Genomic DNA, 17,357 nt, shown 5'->3' on the forward strand with positions numbered 1-17,357 from the left:
TGTCTTTGGACCAACAGAGACTACTTTTGGATTACTGTCCAACATTTTTATCAGTGATTAGGATGCAGGGTGTCCTCAGTTTGCTGCTGACACTAAACTTGGGGGAGCTTTTGACTGCCTGGAGGGGCGAGGCCTTGCAGAGGGGTCTAGATGGGAGCACTGGGTGATCAGGAGCGGCAGGAAGTTCAACAGAAGGGAAATGCTGGGTGCTGCACCTGGGACGGAGCAATGATGAGTGCCTGGAGAGCAGCTGAGCAGAAAGGGAGCTGGGGGCGCTGGTGGCATCAGGCTCGACATGAGCCAGCAGTGTGCTCCCACAGCCAAGAGGGCAAACTGCATTTTGGGGTACATTAAACACATCATAGCCAGCTGGTCAAAAGAGGCGATTCTCCTGCTATATTTTGCGTCGGTGTGGCCCCACCTTGAATACTGGGTGCAGTTCTGGGCTCCACAACACAAAAAAGGCTGTTAAGGTTCTTAAAAACCTCCAGAGGAGGGCAACAAAGCTGGTGAAAGGGCTGGAAGGCATGTCCTGTGGAGAGGGGCTGAGGACACTTGGGTTGTCCAGTCTGGAGAAAAGGAGGCTGAGAGGTGGCCTCACCGCTCTCTACAACTTCCCGAGCAGGGGAAGTACAAGAGGAAGGGGCTGGTCACTTCTCCCAGCTTACTGATGACAGGACACACAGGAAGAGCACACAGCTGTGCCAGGGGAGGCTCAGACTGGACATTAGAAAAAACTTCTTTACCACGAGGGTGGTCCAGCACTCGAGGCTTCCTAGCAAGGTGGTTATGCCCCATGCCTGTCAGTGTTCGAGAGACGTTTTGATAACGCCCACACTCATGTGCTTTAAGTTAGCCCTAATGTGATCAGGCAGTTGAACCAGATGATCTCCAGAAGGTCCTTCCAGCTGAACTATTCTATTCTATTATCACCTTTTGAAAAGTGTAAGGGAATGTTAAATTGACATACTGTAATTAGACCACTCAAATATACCCTTTATGGGTGGTATAAAAGATAACTACATGAGTAAGCTAAACCTACTTCTGTTACTTGCCAAAAAATCAGCTAAGTTTGTGGAGCACAGTCCAGTCTACTGAAGTGATCAGAAGAACAAGAGAACTCTTCAGATGATGACAAGATGAGGCTAAATCTTCTTCTTTGACCACACCACATGGATGAAATTCCCGAACTTTCCTCATCAGTCATTAAAAAAATAAATCACATAGTACACGAACAGCAATATGCTTCACACCATGATGTGATGTGTTTAGAACAAACAATTAAAATACTTAAGACTTACATTTTCAGCACACTTGTACCTAGTAAGACTAGAACATTCCCCAGTGGAACATATATTATTCTTATTCTTATTATTATATCTTTTTCTTCTATAGAAGACTGCATCAATCACTTAGCTCAAATGTTGTCACTTCTCTGTTGTTCATCTTTCCCCTGCCCAGAGGCTGTTTTAAGCACAACCGATGGAATAGCACGTTAGGTGACATGAATAAGTGACAACAGTTAGACCTTAGGTAAAATTATATGGGAAAGTTGGTATTATTGGAGGTTGAGAGTCATTAGAATATGGAAACCACATGGAAATTATCAGTGTATCACTTTCCATTCACCTTTTTTCCCCTCCACCTTGTAAATCCCCAGAAGACAAAAAAAAAAAAAAAAAAAAAAAACACTGAAAATTTAAAAACAAACACGATCAACTAGCTTTGAGAAGCCGAATATATCAGATATCCACTTCATCCAACTGTTCTGGGTATTTTAGCTGGTTGAACAGTAGGTATATTTTGATTGGAAGCGGGGGAATTGGGATTTGACAGGAACATGAAAGGGATGTAAATGTCTGTATGAACATGTAAGCAAGAGGATCTCATCAGCTGCCTGCCAATGGGAATGGTAAATTACAGTTAATTGAAGTCAAGAGATCTCCAAGTGATTGTGCAACTCAGCCATGCAACTAAAATATTTCCATATGTTTAACTAGTTTAACTCGTCTGTTCTCCAGCATCATTTCAAAACCTGAGTAACCTTTTAAAGCATCCAAGCCTCCACAAGCTAGCATGCTGCTTAGCTCCACGTATTGCTTTCAGGATAACTCTATCATAGTTATGAGGCAAAGATGATTTACTTATTTTTTTATAAATGTACAAATTAATAAAATCACATGAACCACTGTGTAGCTACATACGTGATTTTTAAATACAACTAACTTTTTCATATAATTTTAAACACTCCCCCCAGCCCCAACTACATTTTTGGTTGATATTCCACACTTATACAGAGCTCTGATTACTGTGCTTTGAAACAACCTGGACGCAAACACACACAGTGATCAATAATCGAGTATTTCACCCTCACGCATTTTACATTATGTCTAACATTTAATTAGTATGTTAAGATAGGTCCTTCACCCCAAATGCATTAGACAATAGCTGCAATTCCAAGTGGAGCCTGGTATCCAAACCCAAGGCTGCCATTATGGTGAAGCAGCACACAACACGGAGTAAATGGTAGTACTCGTTAAGGAAATTCCTCATGTTTATACATGTATAACTGAAGCAGACAAATCATGTTACCTGCCCAAGCTCGTGGGACCTTCATGGGCAGAGCCGGGAATTGAACCCAGGTATCTCGACACCATCCTACGACTTTGATCACAAAACTATCCTCCTCTCTTTCAAAAGAACTCAACAAGCATACTCATGACATATCTAAGCTTCCAGACACTTAAAAATAACAGCAATCAATCCCTCAAGCGGTTTGATATTTCAGTTTGTGTACCGTCTAACAACCGACAGCTGCTTATCATCATACTTACCATTGGAGATTTATAGTATCTATGCAGTATGTTAATGAAATCTGTAATTGTTAACATTCCTGCAAAAAGTGATAAGGAAGAAGTTCTTCAGATATAAACTTAAGATAAACAGTTATGTTTTCCATTTAAAGTCATGCTATATAATTTATTAAACATTAAATCTGTGTAACATACTATTTGTATTGGACTAATCAACTGCTTAATTCCAAAAGTATGTATATACATTTTCACATTGACACAAACCTTCAGAATAAAAAGACACAAGCCTGAATTCATATTCAAAACTATGATCTATGTGCTTCTCCTCTTTCAAACTCGCCCAAAGAAAATCTATTTCTCCCTGTATGGGACATACTACCTGTGATATTCAGCGTTAGCTCTGGTATTTAGTCACTTCAGAGAGCACCTTACTGAGAACATGCTGAGAACGAAATGATTGCATCACATGCATATTAGAATACCGGAGCACTATTTTTTCTTTTTATAGTTCCTATTTTTTTTTGTGACTGTTGCATTTATTTTTAAAGGCATGGAGAAATAGACATATTAGACAATAAATTTCAGAAGCTCAGGACCTGGAAGAGTCATCACAATTCTCAGAGAACAGCAAAACTATGCAAGCCAGCAACAATTCTTTACTCACAAGGAGAAAACAAAGAAGCCCAGTATGTCTTAGGATGTTAGACCATGGCTAGCCCCAGACCACATTTTGCAACAGTGCAGCGCCCTGAAAATTCAAGTAATCCTTAACAATATTAGAACCACCTACCTACAAAACTCTGTTTTTTACTCTCCCACAGTGGAGCTGCTCTCACACCATTTGCCACCAAGGCAAAAAAGGCCTTCTTTACCTGCAAAAGGAATGAACAGCTAAATAAATCTTTGCTCTTCTTTAGCGCATCAGACACCAACAGAAGGGTTTCCTCAGTTGCTAGGAAAAACACAGTACGGAAAGGTAGCCGGGATTCAACACAGAACAAAAGCCACACACACCACAAAAAACCTTAAGTTGTTTACTTCTAAAATGTTTAAAAAGCTTAGCAAGGCCAGATCTGGTTTTGTTCCATTATGTGAACATGCTGTGTGAAAACCTCTGATGAACAAGTAGGCTGATACAGCTGAGAAGATATCCTCATTAACCGCAAATTTATTCCCTTTGATATTAACCATGACAATTATTAAAAAGGTCGTGCTTATGGGGGGGGGGGAATAATCATCCGTAATTAACATAATCATCAGAACTACACAGTTTATAAGTATAGCTTGAGACTTGAAAATTTTACTATGTTCTAGTTACCATTTACAATAGCAGCAGTTGCAAGGAAAAAAAAAAAGTTTTATTTCATCTCCAGCTTCCAGACTCACATTTAAACAAACGAAAAGAGATCGGTTATTTTAAATATGACTGAAACAGTTAAAAAGACCAGCTAGCCTGTTTTGCTTCCGAAGAAGCATAACCAAACTCGTTGATTTTTGAATCAACTCTCCCCAGATTTTGTACCAGAGATTATAATGTTACAGCGTCAGCCTCAGAAGAAAAGACCCTTGCCTGTGAACAGAAGCCCTCTGAGGCATGCAGCGGTCAGGCTCTGGTGCACCTCAAAGTCCTGCTCTCTTAATGATATGCTTGAGCATGTTATGGTTCCTATCCTGCCCGGGCATCTAAATTGCCTTCCCATGGAAAACGCAACACCAAAGCGGGCTTCAAGAGGGCTACGCTGTCAGCAGAATCCAGTGCCATATGATGCTTGACATTAGACTGAGTGTTGTAATTTATCCGTTTAAAATTCTACAAAGTTCATAAGCCCTCCGGTCCGCACCAGAACACATCACCTCTCCTGCACTTCAGTAATTTGCATGCTGCATTTCAAATGCCTAGCGTTAATCCTCTTGTAGGGGAACCACAATCTTTAAGACTAGACTTCCGAAAGCAATCCGTATTTTTTGCAGCCTCTCGAAAGCTAGCCTGCTTCTTCCCTGATCATGAGAAGCCCCTCTGCTCTCCTGACCTCGGCAGAGGACTGCTCCCAGAGCCCCTTTCTGACTTTACCAATGCTTCTGCTGCATCATCAATGAATAGGAATAATGATCCCTGTAACCACCATCCCTAAACTGCACTGAAACTGAATTAAATACATGGGAAAAAATACCCAGCACCACGAATAAGACCATAATGCACACACCGTGTAGTATTTCTCTAGAAAATGGTTAAATAGAAAGGTCCCCGAGGTATTAAGGCACCTCACTGACATAGGGAGGAGTCAAGTAAAACAAACATTACCAAATCCACCGCAGGAACCCACTGACTCCTAAGGAAGGCTGAAACCACAAAGAAACCCTCTGGGCAGCCACACACAGTGTTCCCACATAACAGCATCACACTTGCTCTTAACACAGCGAAAGCTAACAGCAGGAGCTATTTGGGGAGCAGATAAGAGGCAGAAGTGAGTTCACACAGCCTAGCTCCACCTTGGGGCAAAGCAAGTAGGTTCTAATTATTCTTCATTAAAAAAATAAGTACACTCAGACTGTCTGAAACTGAGAACCTTCAGCTTTGGTCTCTTTCGTAAGAATGGCTGTTTCAAGTCCTCCATGAGAATTGTAAGTTCAAGCTCCATCGCAGCACTAAGGTAACAGCTAACCTGGTAAAAGCAGAGAAGAAAAGGGTTTCTTTCCAAATAGGAATCATGCAGCAGAACTCCTCAGGAGAGTTTACAAACTCTGCTAACCTGAGAAGAAATGCCCACAGTAGAAAAGACGTGAAATGCCGAGAGTGAGACTTCAGGCAGCCTCCAAACTCATGGCACTCATCTAGCAAGATGGTAAAATTGAGGATTATTTTACAGTCAGAAATGATACTTCAAGAGAGAATGCCAAAAATGTACTAGGCTATAAACTGAGGCTATAGACAATCCAGGAAGAAAAGAAAGCTTCCTAAAAGGATCAGACCTTCCTCGGATTCGTTGATTTATTTGCAAATATTTGTGTCAAAGCAACTCACAAATCTTCTGTTAGATGCCATCTTGTCTAGCTTTAGAAGAGAGATTTTGGAAAAACTGCGGCCTGCTGAACAGATAGATATGCTAAGATAGCTCAGAGTTAAAGTCTGCATAAAAGCCACTGAGTTCAGCTTGGGAATGAGGATATTAAACGTCTGAAGTAAGAGAACACAAACATTTAATAAAAGAATATTATACTCATTTTCCTAAGTCGTCCTTCTCAACCACAGCTTAAATGGTAGTCTCATTGTTTCCTTCAGTTTTAGAATGGAAAGTGTTACACAGTTACCTTTTAAATAAAATAGCAGTGCCAACAGTCCTGTATGTAAATATTTCATTCTTATTTCAGCAAGGTCATTACAAAACAAAAACCAACTTAATTCCTACTTGCTCCAACTGCTCGCAAGCACAAACACCCCTCATCCACTCACACTTTCCTTCAGTTTCCGTGGTTTCCCAATTTCAGTTGCCCAAAGTATTGCTTGGTGGCCAGCCAAGGCGCTGGGGCGTGGAGCTGGGCTTCCGTCCAGCACATTTAGATGGCTCGGTGATGTCCGTGCAGAAAATACCCACAAGGAACCTTCCTTGCAGATTATGTACAGTCTGTAGGCTTTGAAGGTTGCTGCCTTGTCCCATCCTCAGACCTCCAACAGCGCTGTTAATTCTCGACCCCACCAGCCTCCTCTTGTGGGAGGCCAGCTTCCCGCTGCACTTCTCTGATGTTTTGTGGAGTGCTGGACTGGCCTGACCTCCACAAAGCCATTGTTCCTCAGCCAGATCCCGTAGATTGTTGCTGTTCAGCACCATGTGCAGACCTTCTTCAAACAAAGCCCTTTTGTTCTTATTAACTGTGTAGCGGTCCTAACAAACAAAGGAACTGCTAAAGGATGGGATTTACCTGCCCCGATTTAAAGGTTAATCTGACACGTATGCTGACCGTGCACACTCACCTCACCTCTTCGGAGCCAGCAGGGGGAAGCAGCTATTTCTCCGCAGCACGACTCACCAGGCTTAGACCAAGACAAACTGCTTCGCCCCTGGCTACAGGCTGTCTACTTTCTAGCTATTTCCAATTAGATGAGGAATCTCACCTGATGGGACTACGGGCCTTCTCCAAAATCCTGCCCCTTAAATAAAGGGTCATATTATTGCAAAGAACAGCAACAGAAGTCCTGCGCCATGTTGTACGTTGCCTCAGCGATAGGTGCTACTGCCGTACAGCGAAACGAACAGGAACAAGCTTTTCTTACTGCGGGAGCTCCTTCTACCAGTTTTGAGTATGCTGAGTAAAGGCACAGAATAATTTAGGCTAGGTAGGACTTCCAGAGCTCATTGCTTCTGTACACTACCCAAATGTTTTCCTTTCAAGTCTTAGGGAGGACACAACCTCCCTCCAATGTGAGGGTCACTACCAAGAAAGATGAAGTTGGACCCGTACGCAGGAAGCCCTGTACTTCCACAGAGCCGAATACTTAGAAAACCTCGTCCCTTAAAGGTTACAAGCTCCAAAACAGCCCGACTGCCAGGCGGGGGCACGTGAAACAGTCACAGCAGACTAAAGATTTCACCAAGCTACACAGAAGTTTTTTCCTCGCTGATGGGAAACACCGAAGGGTCACTCATCATCGTGACACTCCTGACCAGTTATCCCACTAGTTAACTTAAAGGGTCATTTTTGCAAGGGCACGTGTGAATGAAGAAAGCCTCTGAAAGGAAAACAGAGGAGGCGTTGGTGTACAAAATTCCATGTACACACATGTATTTTTACATTGATTTACCTAACCACGTTATGCATGTAGTTACTGTTTTCATAAGTGACCAGTGGCTTTTAAATTTGTCTGCCAGGACTGCCCCATAAAGTAAAGAGGGTGTCTGCCAACAACATCACAATCACTTGTTTCATTTGCTTAGCTAAAAGGCTCTTGTCCCGGAAAAAATGTTAGAGAAAACCTATAACAGGGTCCTGGCGGTAAAGGGTCACTGCAGAGTAGGGTAGGGAACCCCGCTGTGCTGACAGACACATCTCCCCACCACCACGGCCTCAATGCCAATGTTAATTTGGAAAAGGTGGCATGTAACAGAAGCGACGAGCACAGAAGCTTCCGATGTGCCAGTATGAAGCGTGGAAATGACAGGAAAGACTAACAGCATGGAGGGTGTTAAAAAAAAACTTCCAGGACTCCTGCGGTACAGGTGGTATCCAAGGGCAAGGTGATAACGTGCACTTCTCTTGCCTTATCTTTCACTCCATAAACCAATACCAGGGCACTAGCCTTACAAACCTGAAAAGCCGCTAGTGCAGCCCCAAGAAATCTCTATTTATTAGGTCAAGAAAGAAAGCGGATCCTTGATACTTTCACCGTGTCCGATTCCTGATGGATGGGTAATCAAAGGTGAGCTGGAACATTCATTGCTGCTTTCACTCGGTAAGTTGAAAACTTAAAAGCCTGAGTCTGTTCTCATGATGATGTTTAAGAGCTACAACTGAGGAACTTAGTGGGAAACAGACACCCCATAAAATTCACATGTGGATGAAAGCATCAAGCTCAGATCTTTCAGGAACTCATTGAGAAACAATTATCTAAGGAAAGCTTACAAGCAACAAAGTTTTCTTGAAAATCTATTTTAGTCAAAAGCAGCAAGCAGCCAGTTTTCACCCATTGGATAAAAACAGCTGACATAGCGTTTAGAAGGTTACAGTCATATAGCTGTGAGTATAAGAATGCCGCATGAGAATGCCACCTCAACTGGTCCCTGTATCTGGTTTACATGGCAAGGGTTTGGTAGCAGGGGGCTCCACGGATGGCCTCTGTGAGCAGAGCCCAGCAGCTGCCCCATGTCAGATCAGAGCCAGCTCCAGTTGGAGCAGGCTGTCCCCCTGCAGCCCATGGGTCCCACACGGAGCAGATCTCCACGCTGCAGCCCGTGGAGGAGCCCCCGGTGGAGCAGGTGGATGTGGCCTGGAGGAGGCTGCGGCCCATGGAGAGCCCCCGCAGGAGCAGGCCCCGGGCCGGAGCTGCAGCCCGTGGAGAGGAGCCCACGCAGGAGCAGGGGGTCTGGGGGCAGCTGCCGCCCGTGGGGGACCCGTGCTGGAGCAGTTTGCTCCTGGGGGATGGACCCCGTGGTACGGAGCCGTGTGGGAGCAGGTCTTGAAGAGCTGCTGCCTGTGGGCAGCCCCCGCAGGCTCAGTTCGGGAAGGACGGCATCCCGTGGGAGGGACCCCGCGTGGAGCAGGGGCAGAGAGGGACCGTGAGGGAGCAGTGGGGACGAAGCCTCAGGGACTGACCGCAGCTCCCAGCACCCCTCATGGGGAAGAGGGTGACAAGAGTGGATGAGGGAAGGTGGTTTTAGTTTACTCTTAGTGCTCACTGCTCTAGCCTGTTACCAACAGGCAGTCAATTCCATTAATCTCCACTTAGGCAGATTGTTTTGCCCATGGTGGTTAAATGCTGAGTGACCTCCCTCTGTAAGAGCTTCTTTTCCTTTGTGTTTTCTCCCCCAGCCTTCTAACGCTGGGGAACGAGAGCACGGTGGTGCTGCTGAGCTGCCCCCTGGTGTTAAGCCTCCACTGCCCCTTACGAAAGGGAAAAAGTTTTCCCTTTTCAAGTGATAAGAGCATACATTTTCACCCTATCAGGGTATTCCAGGGTGACTGTCATGTTTCCTCATATTGTTCTCACTGGAGAGAGAAGGTACAAAAGCAGCTCACCGCGAGTCTTCTCGCTCAGAGGCCAGACCCGCTGTAATGGCTCTTCCTTTGTAAGACAACCAAGAGCAGCACAAGCAGCCTTTGCTCTAACAGGAAAAGCGGCAGGCCTCTGCTGTGACCCTTGTACGAAAAAATAAAACCAACACCTCCGCAGCCAGCCTTTCATTCCTTTGCTCTGCGCGTGTTTACGAGCTGCCTGGCTTGCAGCTTCTTTTGGTGTAAAAACCCAAAGAATGGGGCAAGGGCTTCCAGCCCTACGGCTGCCCTGATCTTGGCAGAGCTGGGAAAGGGAAACAAACACCCCCCCAAAAAAAACTTACAGCTAATTCATGAGATGCAAGCCTGACATCTAACTGCAATGATGTCTCCTTGACGTGTTCTCCCCTGCTGCTCGCTCCCATCACCAGGGGTGCAGGTGACTCTCAGCTCTAGGAAGCTATCATCTCTTATCTGAAAAATACTCTGCAGCAATGGCCGGAGGTACGCAAACTGGTTTCCTCCCCCTTACTTTACTCTCAACTTCTTACTATATTACCTGACATCCTGAGACTTTTCAGTAGGTCCTTTAGCCTGGAAAAGGCCAAACACCCAGTTTTTATCTGAAGCAGTGTTTGGAATATAGGAAAACACAACACTAAGTTGAGAGCAACCGTACTGAGAAGGGCTTGGGGGTGATGGTGGATGAAAAAACTGAACAGGAGCTGGCAATGTGTGCCTGCAGCCCAGAAAGCCAACTGTGGCCTGGGCTGTACCAACAGCAGCGTGGGCAGCAGGGCAGGGAGGGGATTGTCCCCCTCTGCTCTGCTCTCGTGAGACCCCACCTGGAGCCTGCGCTCAGCTCTGGGCCTCAGCACCAGAAGGACAGGGACCTGTTGGGGTGAGTCCAGAGGAGGCCACGAGGATGCTCAGAGGCTGGAGCCCCTCTGCTGTGGAGCCAGGCTGAGGGAGTTGGGGTTGGTCAGCCCGGAGAGGAGAAGGCTCCGGGGAGACCTCACAGCGGCCTGCCGGGGCCTAAAGGGGGCTGCAGGAGAGCTGGGGAGGGACTCCTGGTCAGGGGGTGTAGTGACAGGACAAGGGGGAAGGGTAGTTTTAGATTAGATATTAGGAAGAAATCCTTCACTCAGAGGTTGGTGAGCCCCAGGCCCAGGCTGCCCAGAGGAGCTGTGGCTGCCCCATCCCTGGCAGTGCCCAAGGCCAGGCTGGATGGGGCTGGGGGCAGCCTGGGCTGCTGGGAGTGTCCCTGTCCATGGCAGGGGGGGCACTGGGTGGTCCTTAAGGTCCCTTCTACCTCATACCACTTAATGAGCTCTATATTGAGAAATATTAAAAAAACAATCCCATAGGAGGTTCTTTAGGTAATCCTCCTCATTTACACTGTTAGCATCATCTCCAAATAATTTATTTCTATAGCACAGAATTTTTGTAAACTGAAATGGAATCAAGGACTCCAGCATTCATCCCCACATCCCACGATCATCACCTTGACGATCCAAGACCAGCACGAGTGCAGTGTTCTCCAAGTGTCTCACGCATTTTTGCTTTGATGCGATTCCCACCCAGATGGTAATAACATTTATGACACCTTTGAGGATGAAGTAGCTCTTGTCCAAACCCAAGACCTGAAGCAAAGAAGGTTGGGGGAGGTGGATCAGTTTTCCAGGGAAGCTAAGCATTCACTTTCCAAGCAGGCGGAAGGAAACTGAAAGCTATTGTGCTGCCACTCGCTTCCATCGGCTGTTTGAGGGGAGCCTAAGCACTCTAGTTCTTAGCGTGCAATAACATTAGAAAAAAACAGGTCTGCCTTCTAAGAAAGCAGAAATTCTGGCTTGAAGTGACTGCTGTTAGATGCCATGCTGATGGGGGCTAAAAGTAGGAAGCGAGGTCTTGGAGGCAGAGCCACTGGGCCAACTGCGTTGGACAGGGTACAGAAATTCCTTCCGAGATTAAGATCTTGCCAAAAAAAAGTGGCAGGGGTGGGGCAGGGAAGGCAAGAACAATGCCCGATTTTCACCGAGCCAAGCACAAACACTTTATCTACACCCTGTGTTGACGAAGATATTTCCACTTAATTGGTACAGAGGAACTCATTACCTTCCCCCAAGACTCAGGGCTGAGTGCTTCACGTTGGTTTTGAGAGCTGCAGGAACTAAGCTCCGGTGCTTGTTATCTGCAAGAGACAGGAGCAACTCTGAAGGAAAACAAAGCCTTCCAGTGCTGTCCTGCTGATTCTGGCCTGATCTCAACAAAGGGAGCTCTCCTGTGCTCCGTCTCAGCCCACGTGCCAGCTAGAAGCTAACTTACACCGTCCTCTTACAGTTCTGCGGGACGGGTAAGCAACGAGGGGTGCTCACGCTCCTCAGAAACGCAGACGGCATTAGTTTAAATTTAGCAGCTTCGGAGAGGAAAAACCTCAAAGCCAATTAAGGAACAGACAGCCCCTTTGTAAGGCTGCACAAACTGTTATGACAGCAGCCCCAGAGACTGTTGCACGGTTCTGGAAGCAAAAGATTCTAGAGCATTCTTCCTGGAAGCCTGGTCTATCTCATCACCTTGGAGAGAGGCAACACCCCAGTCAAGAATGACCTGGAGGGAACAAGAACAACGCCATTTACTTAGTGTCAGCACGAGGAAGTGAAACAAATCCTCTTCCACTCTTCTAATGTGGAATCCGCTGCATGCTCTGCAGAGGTTATGTTCTTCCAGCTTGTTAAACCGCAAATTAAGTTCCAGGAGATTATCCCAAATATTTTTTCTAGTTATGTAGTAGAAAAATAAGCAGTTGAGCTTTTCCTAGGGTGTGATAGTTACTTACAAAATTCTCTTAGTAAGAACATCTGGTTCATTACCAGCTTAGATTTAATTAGACAGGTTAACTAATGCAATCTTCAAATCACTCAACTGTCCAGGATTTCTTCAGGATAGAAGGCAAAGAGAACTCTGAAAATTTGTTCTGATGAGTGTTTCCATACAAAAATGATTATTAGTTTATGAAACACTCGACAAATACCTCAAAGATAACTTCAGTACCATACTGCGCAAAAAGCCATGTATGCTTTAGTATTAAAACAAACTAAACAGATGAGGATGTCACGTAGCCAAAGGTTAGAGCTTTTTAACTCCCCCCCACCCCCCCAAGAGCTTATACAGACTTCACAAGACACAGCTACTAAATAAATGTGCCATTATCCTGCTCGTGGGATTGCAGATTACTGCTGATGTGTAGCAAGGAAGTCCCTGTCCTACACTTACCTTCTACCTTTCTTTTAGAGAGTAAATTGAGAAGCACTAGCTTGTTTTGTAGCGCAGACCAAAGACAAAATATATTCAAGTAATAAATTTGTTTGAAGGCCAGACAAAGGTCTAGCCTTAAATAATCTTATAGAGATAAGCTTCAGGAAACTGCTATAAGCTCTGCTGTTAAGAGCCACTTCCTCTAAATATTCAAATAGAATTCATGATGGGGTGGAAGAAACACATTGTAATGTTTTGTTTGCAACAGACCTAAGTCAAATTTAGGCAGTAACACAGAAAAAGTGAAATGACAGTAGTTAGTACCACTAGAGAGAGTAAATCTGACTGATGGAAAGCGAAGGAAGTGCTACGTTTTACCCATACTTCTGTCTAATACAGAGAAAACTGGAATGCCAGTTTTCCTTCCAAAACATTTTTATCAAATCAAAAAAAAAAAGTCAAACTGCTGTGTCACTATATGGACAAGTTGCAAGTTAAAACACCAACAAGTAAACAGCAAACTCCGATCTGGACGTTGCTATTTCCCCTGCATAACAACATGTTAGATGTGTTAACACTTGTACTCAGACACCTCACTGAACACACACGCAGGTAACCAGTAAATCTGCACCCAGCTCAGTGTTTTCCTGGAGTCTGTTACAGATGATCCATCTATTGAATAATGAGAGGGAAGAAGAACAGTAAGTGAATGCTCAGTCACTGACAGCAGCGTAGCCCTTCAGGGGACAACCCTCCTAACCCTCTCAGAGGGGCTGGGAAGTGTTTGTTCTGTTGTTTGCACTCTGTGGGAGATGTGCAAGGGATGAGAGACAGCTTCATCCACCAGGAGCTGCACGCTGTTGCTGCTTGCTTAGTTCCCCCACCATCCAGAGAGTCAGATTTCCAAACTTCACAGGATAGCTCGTGACATCTAACTGTCTCTCAACTCCAACTCTTCATGCTCAGATCAGACTTCAACATTTCTTCAGTGTGTGTTGAAGAAAGATAGCATCTTCTCTGGGAAAACCAAAAGGCAGGAGCTTGTCACAAACAAGTACTCACGGGTCACAGGCCAGGCTGAGCTGTAGCACCGAGGCAGTTCGATGTTTTTGAGGAGCAATTATTTACAGGCTACAACTATATCAGCAGATTTAGAGAGTGAATGTCGCTGTAAGTCACGAGCACTGTACCAGCCAGCACTTTCCCAGACAATATTCACCATTTCCTGGGGCTCAGCACAGGCCAGGGACCATCTCAAGCAGGCAGACCGGATGCAGGCACGCAGTTGTCAGAGAAGTATAAGCTAAGCTATACTAAGGCAAACTGAACTATGCCAGTTAAATACAGCGTACAGAGCTCAGGTCTGTTTGTTTAGGATAGACATTGCTCAAGTCTGTGCCAAGGGACACCTTCCCTAGCTGAAGCACAGCACACTTTTCTCCCTTCCCATAGGATCAGAGGCCACAAAGCCCCCAGACCTTCTGAGGAAGAAACAAGCAGGACTGAACAGACCGCCAGCCCGTTCCTGCTCTTTATTAGCTGCTCCTACTGCTGCTGTTTCAGGTGCAAAGCTGATAGGAAGCCTTACCATCTCCTCATTCAGGGATGAAACAAAGATTGTTTTTTTTTTTTTTTTAAACATTAAATCCCTCCAAGATACTGGGACTACACATTTTTAATGAAAAGATGTCATGTTAGTGGTAGGGCCTGTGTCGCGTGCTATCAATGACCACCTCCAATTTTCCTACAGTTAACAGTTCTGAAACACTTCTCATATCCCACGGACAATTTTCCAGGGCAGGAGGGATGTGTGCTGCAACTTCTGTCCAGCAGAGGGAGACCAGATACCACAGTCAAATATAAACCCAGCAGCAGTCTTCCAAGGAAAGGATGAAATGGAGCTGCACAGCTTTCTTCCATTGATTGCTACAAGCTTACACTAAGGCAAAAAAGTGAGCCTTGCCACGTACTGTTTTAAGCTCTAGCACTATTCAAAACCTAAACTCAATTTTGAGACATTTGAGAACTTCAAGCTTTTTTCTTGTTCTTAAATTAGGAGAAAATGATTTGGGTAGGAATGAAACCGATCCAGGAAAGACAAATATATACAAGACCCTCTCACTCTGAGGACGCTGGATGTTCCAGAAGACTGTGTTCTAAGTCATCAAAAGATGAATCAGTTTTCTAGTACCTCAGGACTTTGTATTAGTTGTTGATATATAAGAACCAGAACAAATTTGGCTACCCTTATAAGGTACCTTCTCCTCTGTTTTTAATTTAGCCACGTAAGAGCTATTCTGCTCATATTCCAGACACACGTACGTGCACCAGCTACACTCACAAGACACTGAAGATTTAAGACACTGAAGGTGGAACGTTAATACAATATACTAGGCAAAGAACTGCAAGGGAAATACTGAAGAGAAGTATTTGGGAAGTCTCGCAGCATAGCCCAGAACGACTGTTCTTATCAGACCACTTAATGTTTTCTTAAATAACCCTGCAATTTACTAGTTTTGCACAACGTGTGAAGTTAGAAGACAGTATCAATGCTGGAAGACAAGCATTGCTTAATATTATGTTATAAATGAGAGAGTAAAGCAATCGGGATTACATTTAATGGCACGAAGTCCAAAATATCAAAGTTCAAGAACGATGTTAAAGACATTGTTCACGTTTGTCACATACTGGAGTCTGAATGAGTAACTGCAGGCTCCCCTCTACCACTCCTTCCCACCACCACTGCTTCCAAACACCTGGAGAAGGCTCAGAATACGCCCCACGATCACAGACCAAGGTATGCCCTTCGTTCTCCTCCAGCTTCATCCACAGCCATTATTAAGGATCTCAACTAAGACAGGGATTTGGTGGAAGTCAGGTGAAACATTTTCTATTACCGTTAAGTTACCCGTTTTTCTTTACGAAAAGTATTCAGAGGTTCCTTCACTGAAGCCCTATTTTTCCAATCATTACCTCACCAACTGGAGATGAAACCCCAACCTCCTGATGTTAACAGCATTATTTCAACACAGCTCCAGTGAGGAAGGCTGGTATCGGGGGTCATTTTCTGTAATTCATCTACAGATTTGGGGAAGCTGCCCTAAGGGCTCCAAGATTCACCAGTTCATGTAATAAAGAGGAAGAATTCACCTTTCTGACTGTGATGCTGACCAAGCTCAAGCTTTTGACCCAGGTGGCCACTGCCAGCTGAGAAGTCAACAAGTTGTGAGCCATGCCACAAGCAGCTGCAGATAGCAACTCCCAGCAGATTACCTCCCTGTGAGAACAAAACCTCTGGAACAAAAAAAGCTACACCATTAAGAAGAGCTGAAAGAGCACCAGTTAACACCGTAATCACCATCAAGTCAAAGCACATTTGGCCTTTCAGGGTCTGAAATCTTCAGCTCAGAACTGACAGCCATTCTCTTCTTGGCAAAAGGAAAGAAACCACAGAGATGTAGCACCGTGTTCTTCTGAGGTGGTGAAAACGTCAGCACGATCTGACTCCCGCAGGAGCAAGCTTCTGGGGGACAAAGAAAACTCTGAACAGGAATGAGACAAAAAGAGCCTAGGGTGAAGTATTCAGTATGTCTAAATGTCAAACCCTCACTAGAGCTTACAGGACTTGCACAATCAGAGCCTACACGACTGCTAACTGCAAGAGCAGATGCAGTTGAAAGACTCCAAACAGTCAAGACATGGCAGATACAAGGGAATTCAGCTACATGAACCTTTGAACTCTGTGGGATTGATGTCTGTGTGTTTGAAAGCTCTTCCTCTATGACCAGTGGCTACTACCATCTAACTGCAGACCAGATATCTTTTCGCCACAAAATCCAGCATCCAGTCAAGCACACGGAAGGACCCTTGGGGAAGAAGCGACTGTTCCATTCATACCAAGGTGCTTAAGGAGGAAAAGCTCTTAAAAGAAGTCTGGCTGCCTGGGTGGAGGAGAAAACAAGCACCACTGCCTCATGCCAGGTTAACCGCTACGTTCAGCGCTGCCTTCTCTGCCAGCGCATCAGTTAGCTGCAGGAAGTCCTACAGCTCATGGGCAGAGACTTCACCACAGCTCTGCTCAAGTTTTAATTGAATTCCAACAATGGTAGGATACTTACCTTTGAGGACTCGGCCAAGATATCAGCATCAGAGGCAAGATATTGAAATCTCAGCGCGCTCCGAGTCTGAAGAGATTAATAAACTCCCTCATGAGTGAGATGCCTGGATAATCAAGAAGTCTATTGTGGAAGCTACAAGCTGCTTTTTTTTTTTTGAGCAGTAACTAAAGCTGTGGTGCTTTTAGTCACGCTGCAGAACTGACCATCAGTGGTATGCCCTGGTCTAAACGCTCTTTAGTGAAAAGGACCTCAGCCTGCCCAAATCAGTCTCCACGTTCCACGCATCAGGATCACAATCACACAAAGCAGGAAGGGACAGAGTGCTCTAATTATCTACCCAGCCTTCCTTACACCACGAGTTTCTGCCTGTGCAGGTGGTGATCAACTCAAGAAGGATGCTCTTGGTCCTTGTACAAATAGACTAGTTTGTGTGCAATACTCTTGACCTGCCACAATACTTCGCGCT

General features: G+C 45.0%; 1 protein-coding gene across 6 annotated transcripts in view; it reads right to left on the reverse strand.

Moving 5' to 3' along the window:
* The window catches only part of PRKAG2 (protein kinase AMP-activated non-catalytic subunit gamma 2), a 218,302-nt gene that overhangs the window by 12,062 nt on the left and 188,883 nt on the right, over positions 1–17,357 (reverse strand). For all 6 annotated transcript variants that reach the window (XM_040546201.1, XM_040546202.1, XM_040546203.1 and 3 more), the window contains 2 exons: positions 3,604–3,685; positions 2,835–2,893 (listed from right to left, as the gene is read on the reverse strand). In XM_040546201.1, the coding sequence (XP_040402135.1) occupies positions 2,835–2,893; positions 3,604–3,685 (141 nt within the window). The remainder of the gene's footprint in view (positions 1–2,834; positions 2,894–3,603; positions 3,686–17,357) is intronic.

This window comes from Cygnus olor, chromosome 2, assembly GCF_009769625.2.
Source record: "Cygnus olor isolate bCygOlo1 chromosome 2, bCygOlo1.pri.v2, whole genome shotgun sequence".
Taxonomy (NCBI): Eukaryota; Metazoa; Chordata; class Aves; order Anseriformes; family Anatidae; genus Cygnus; species Cygnus olor.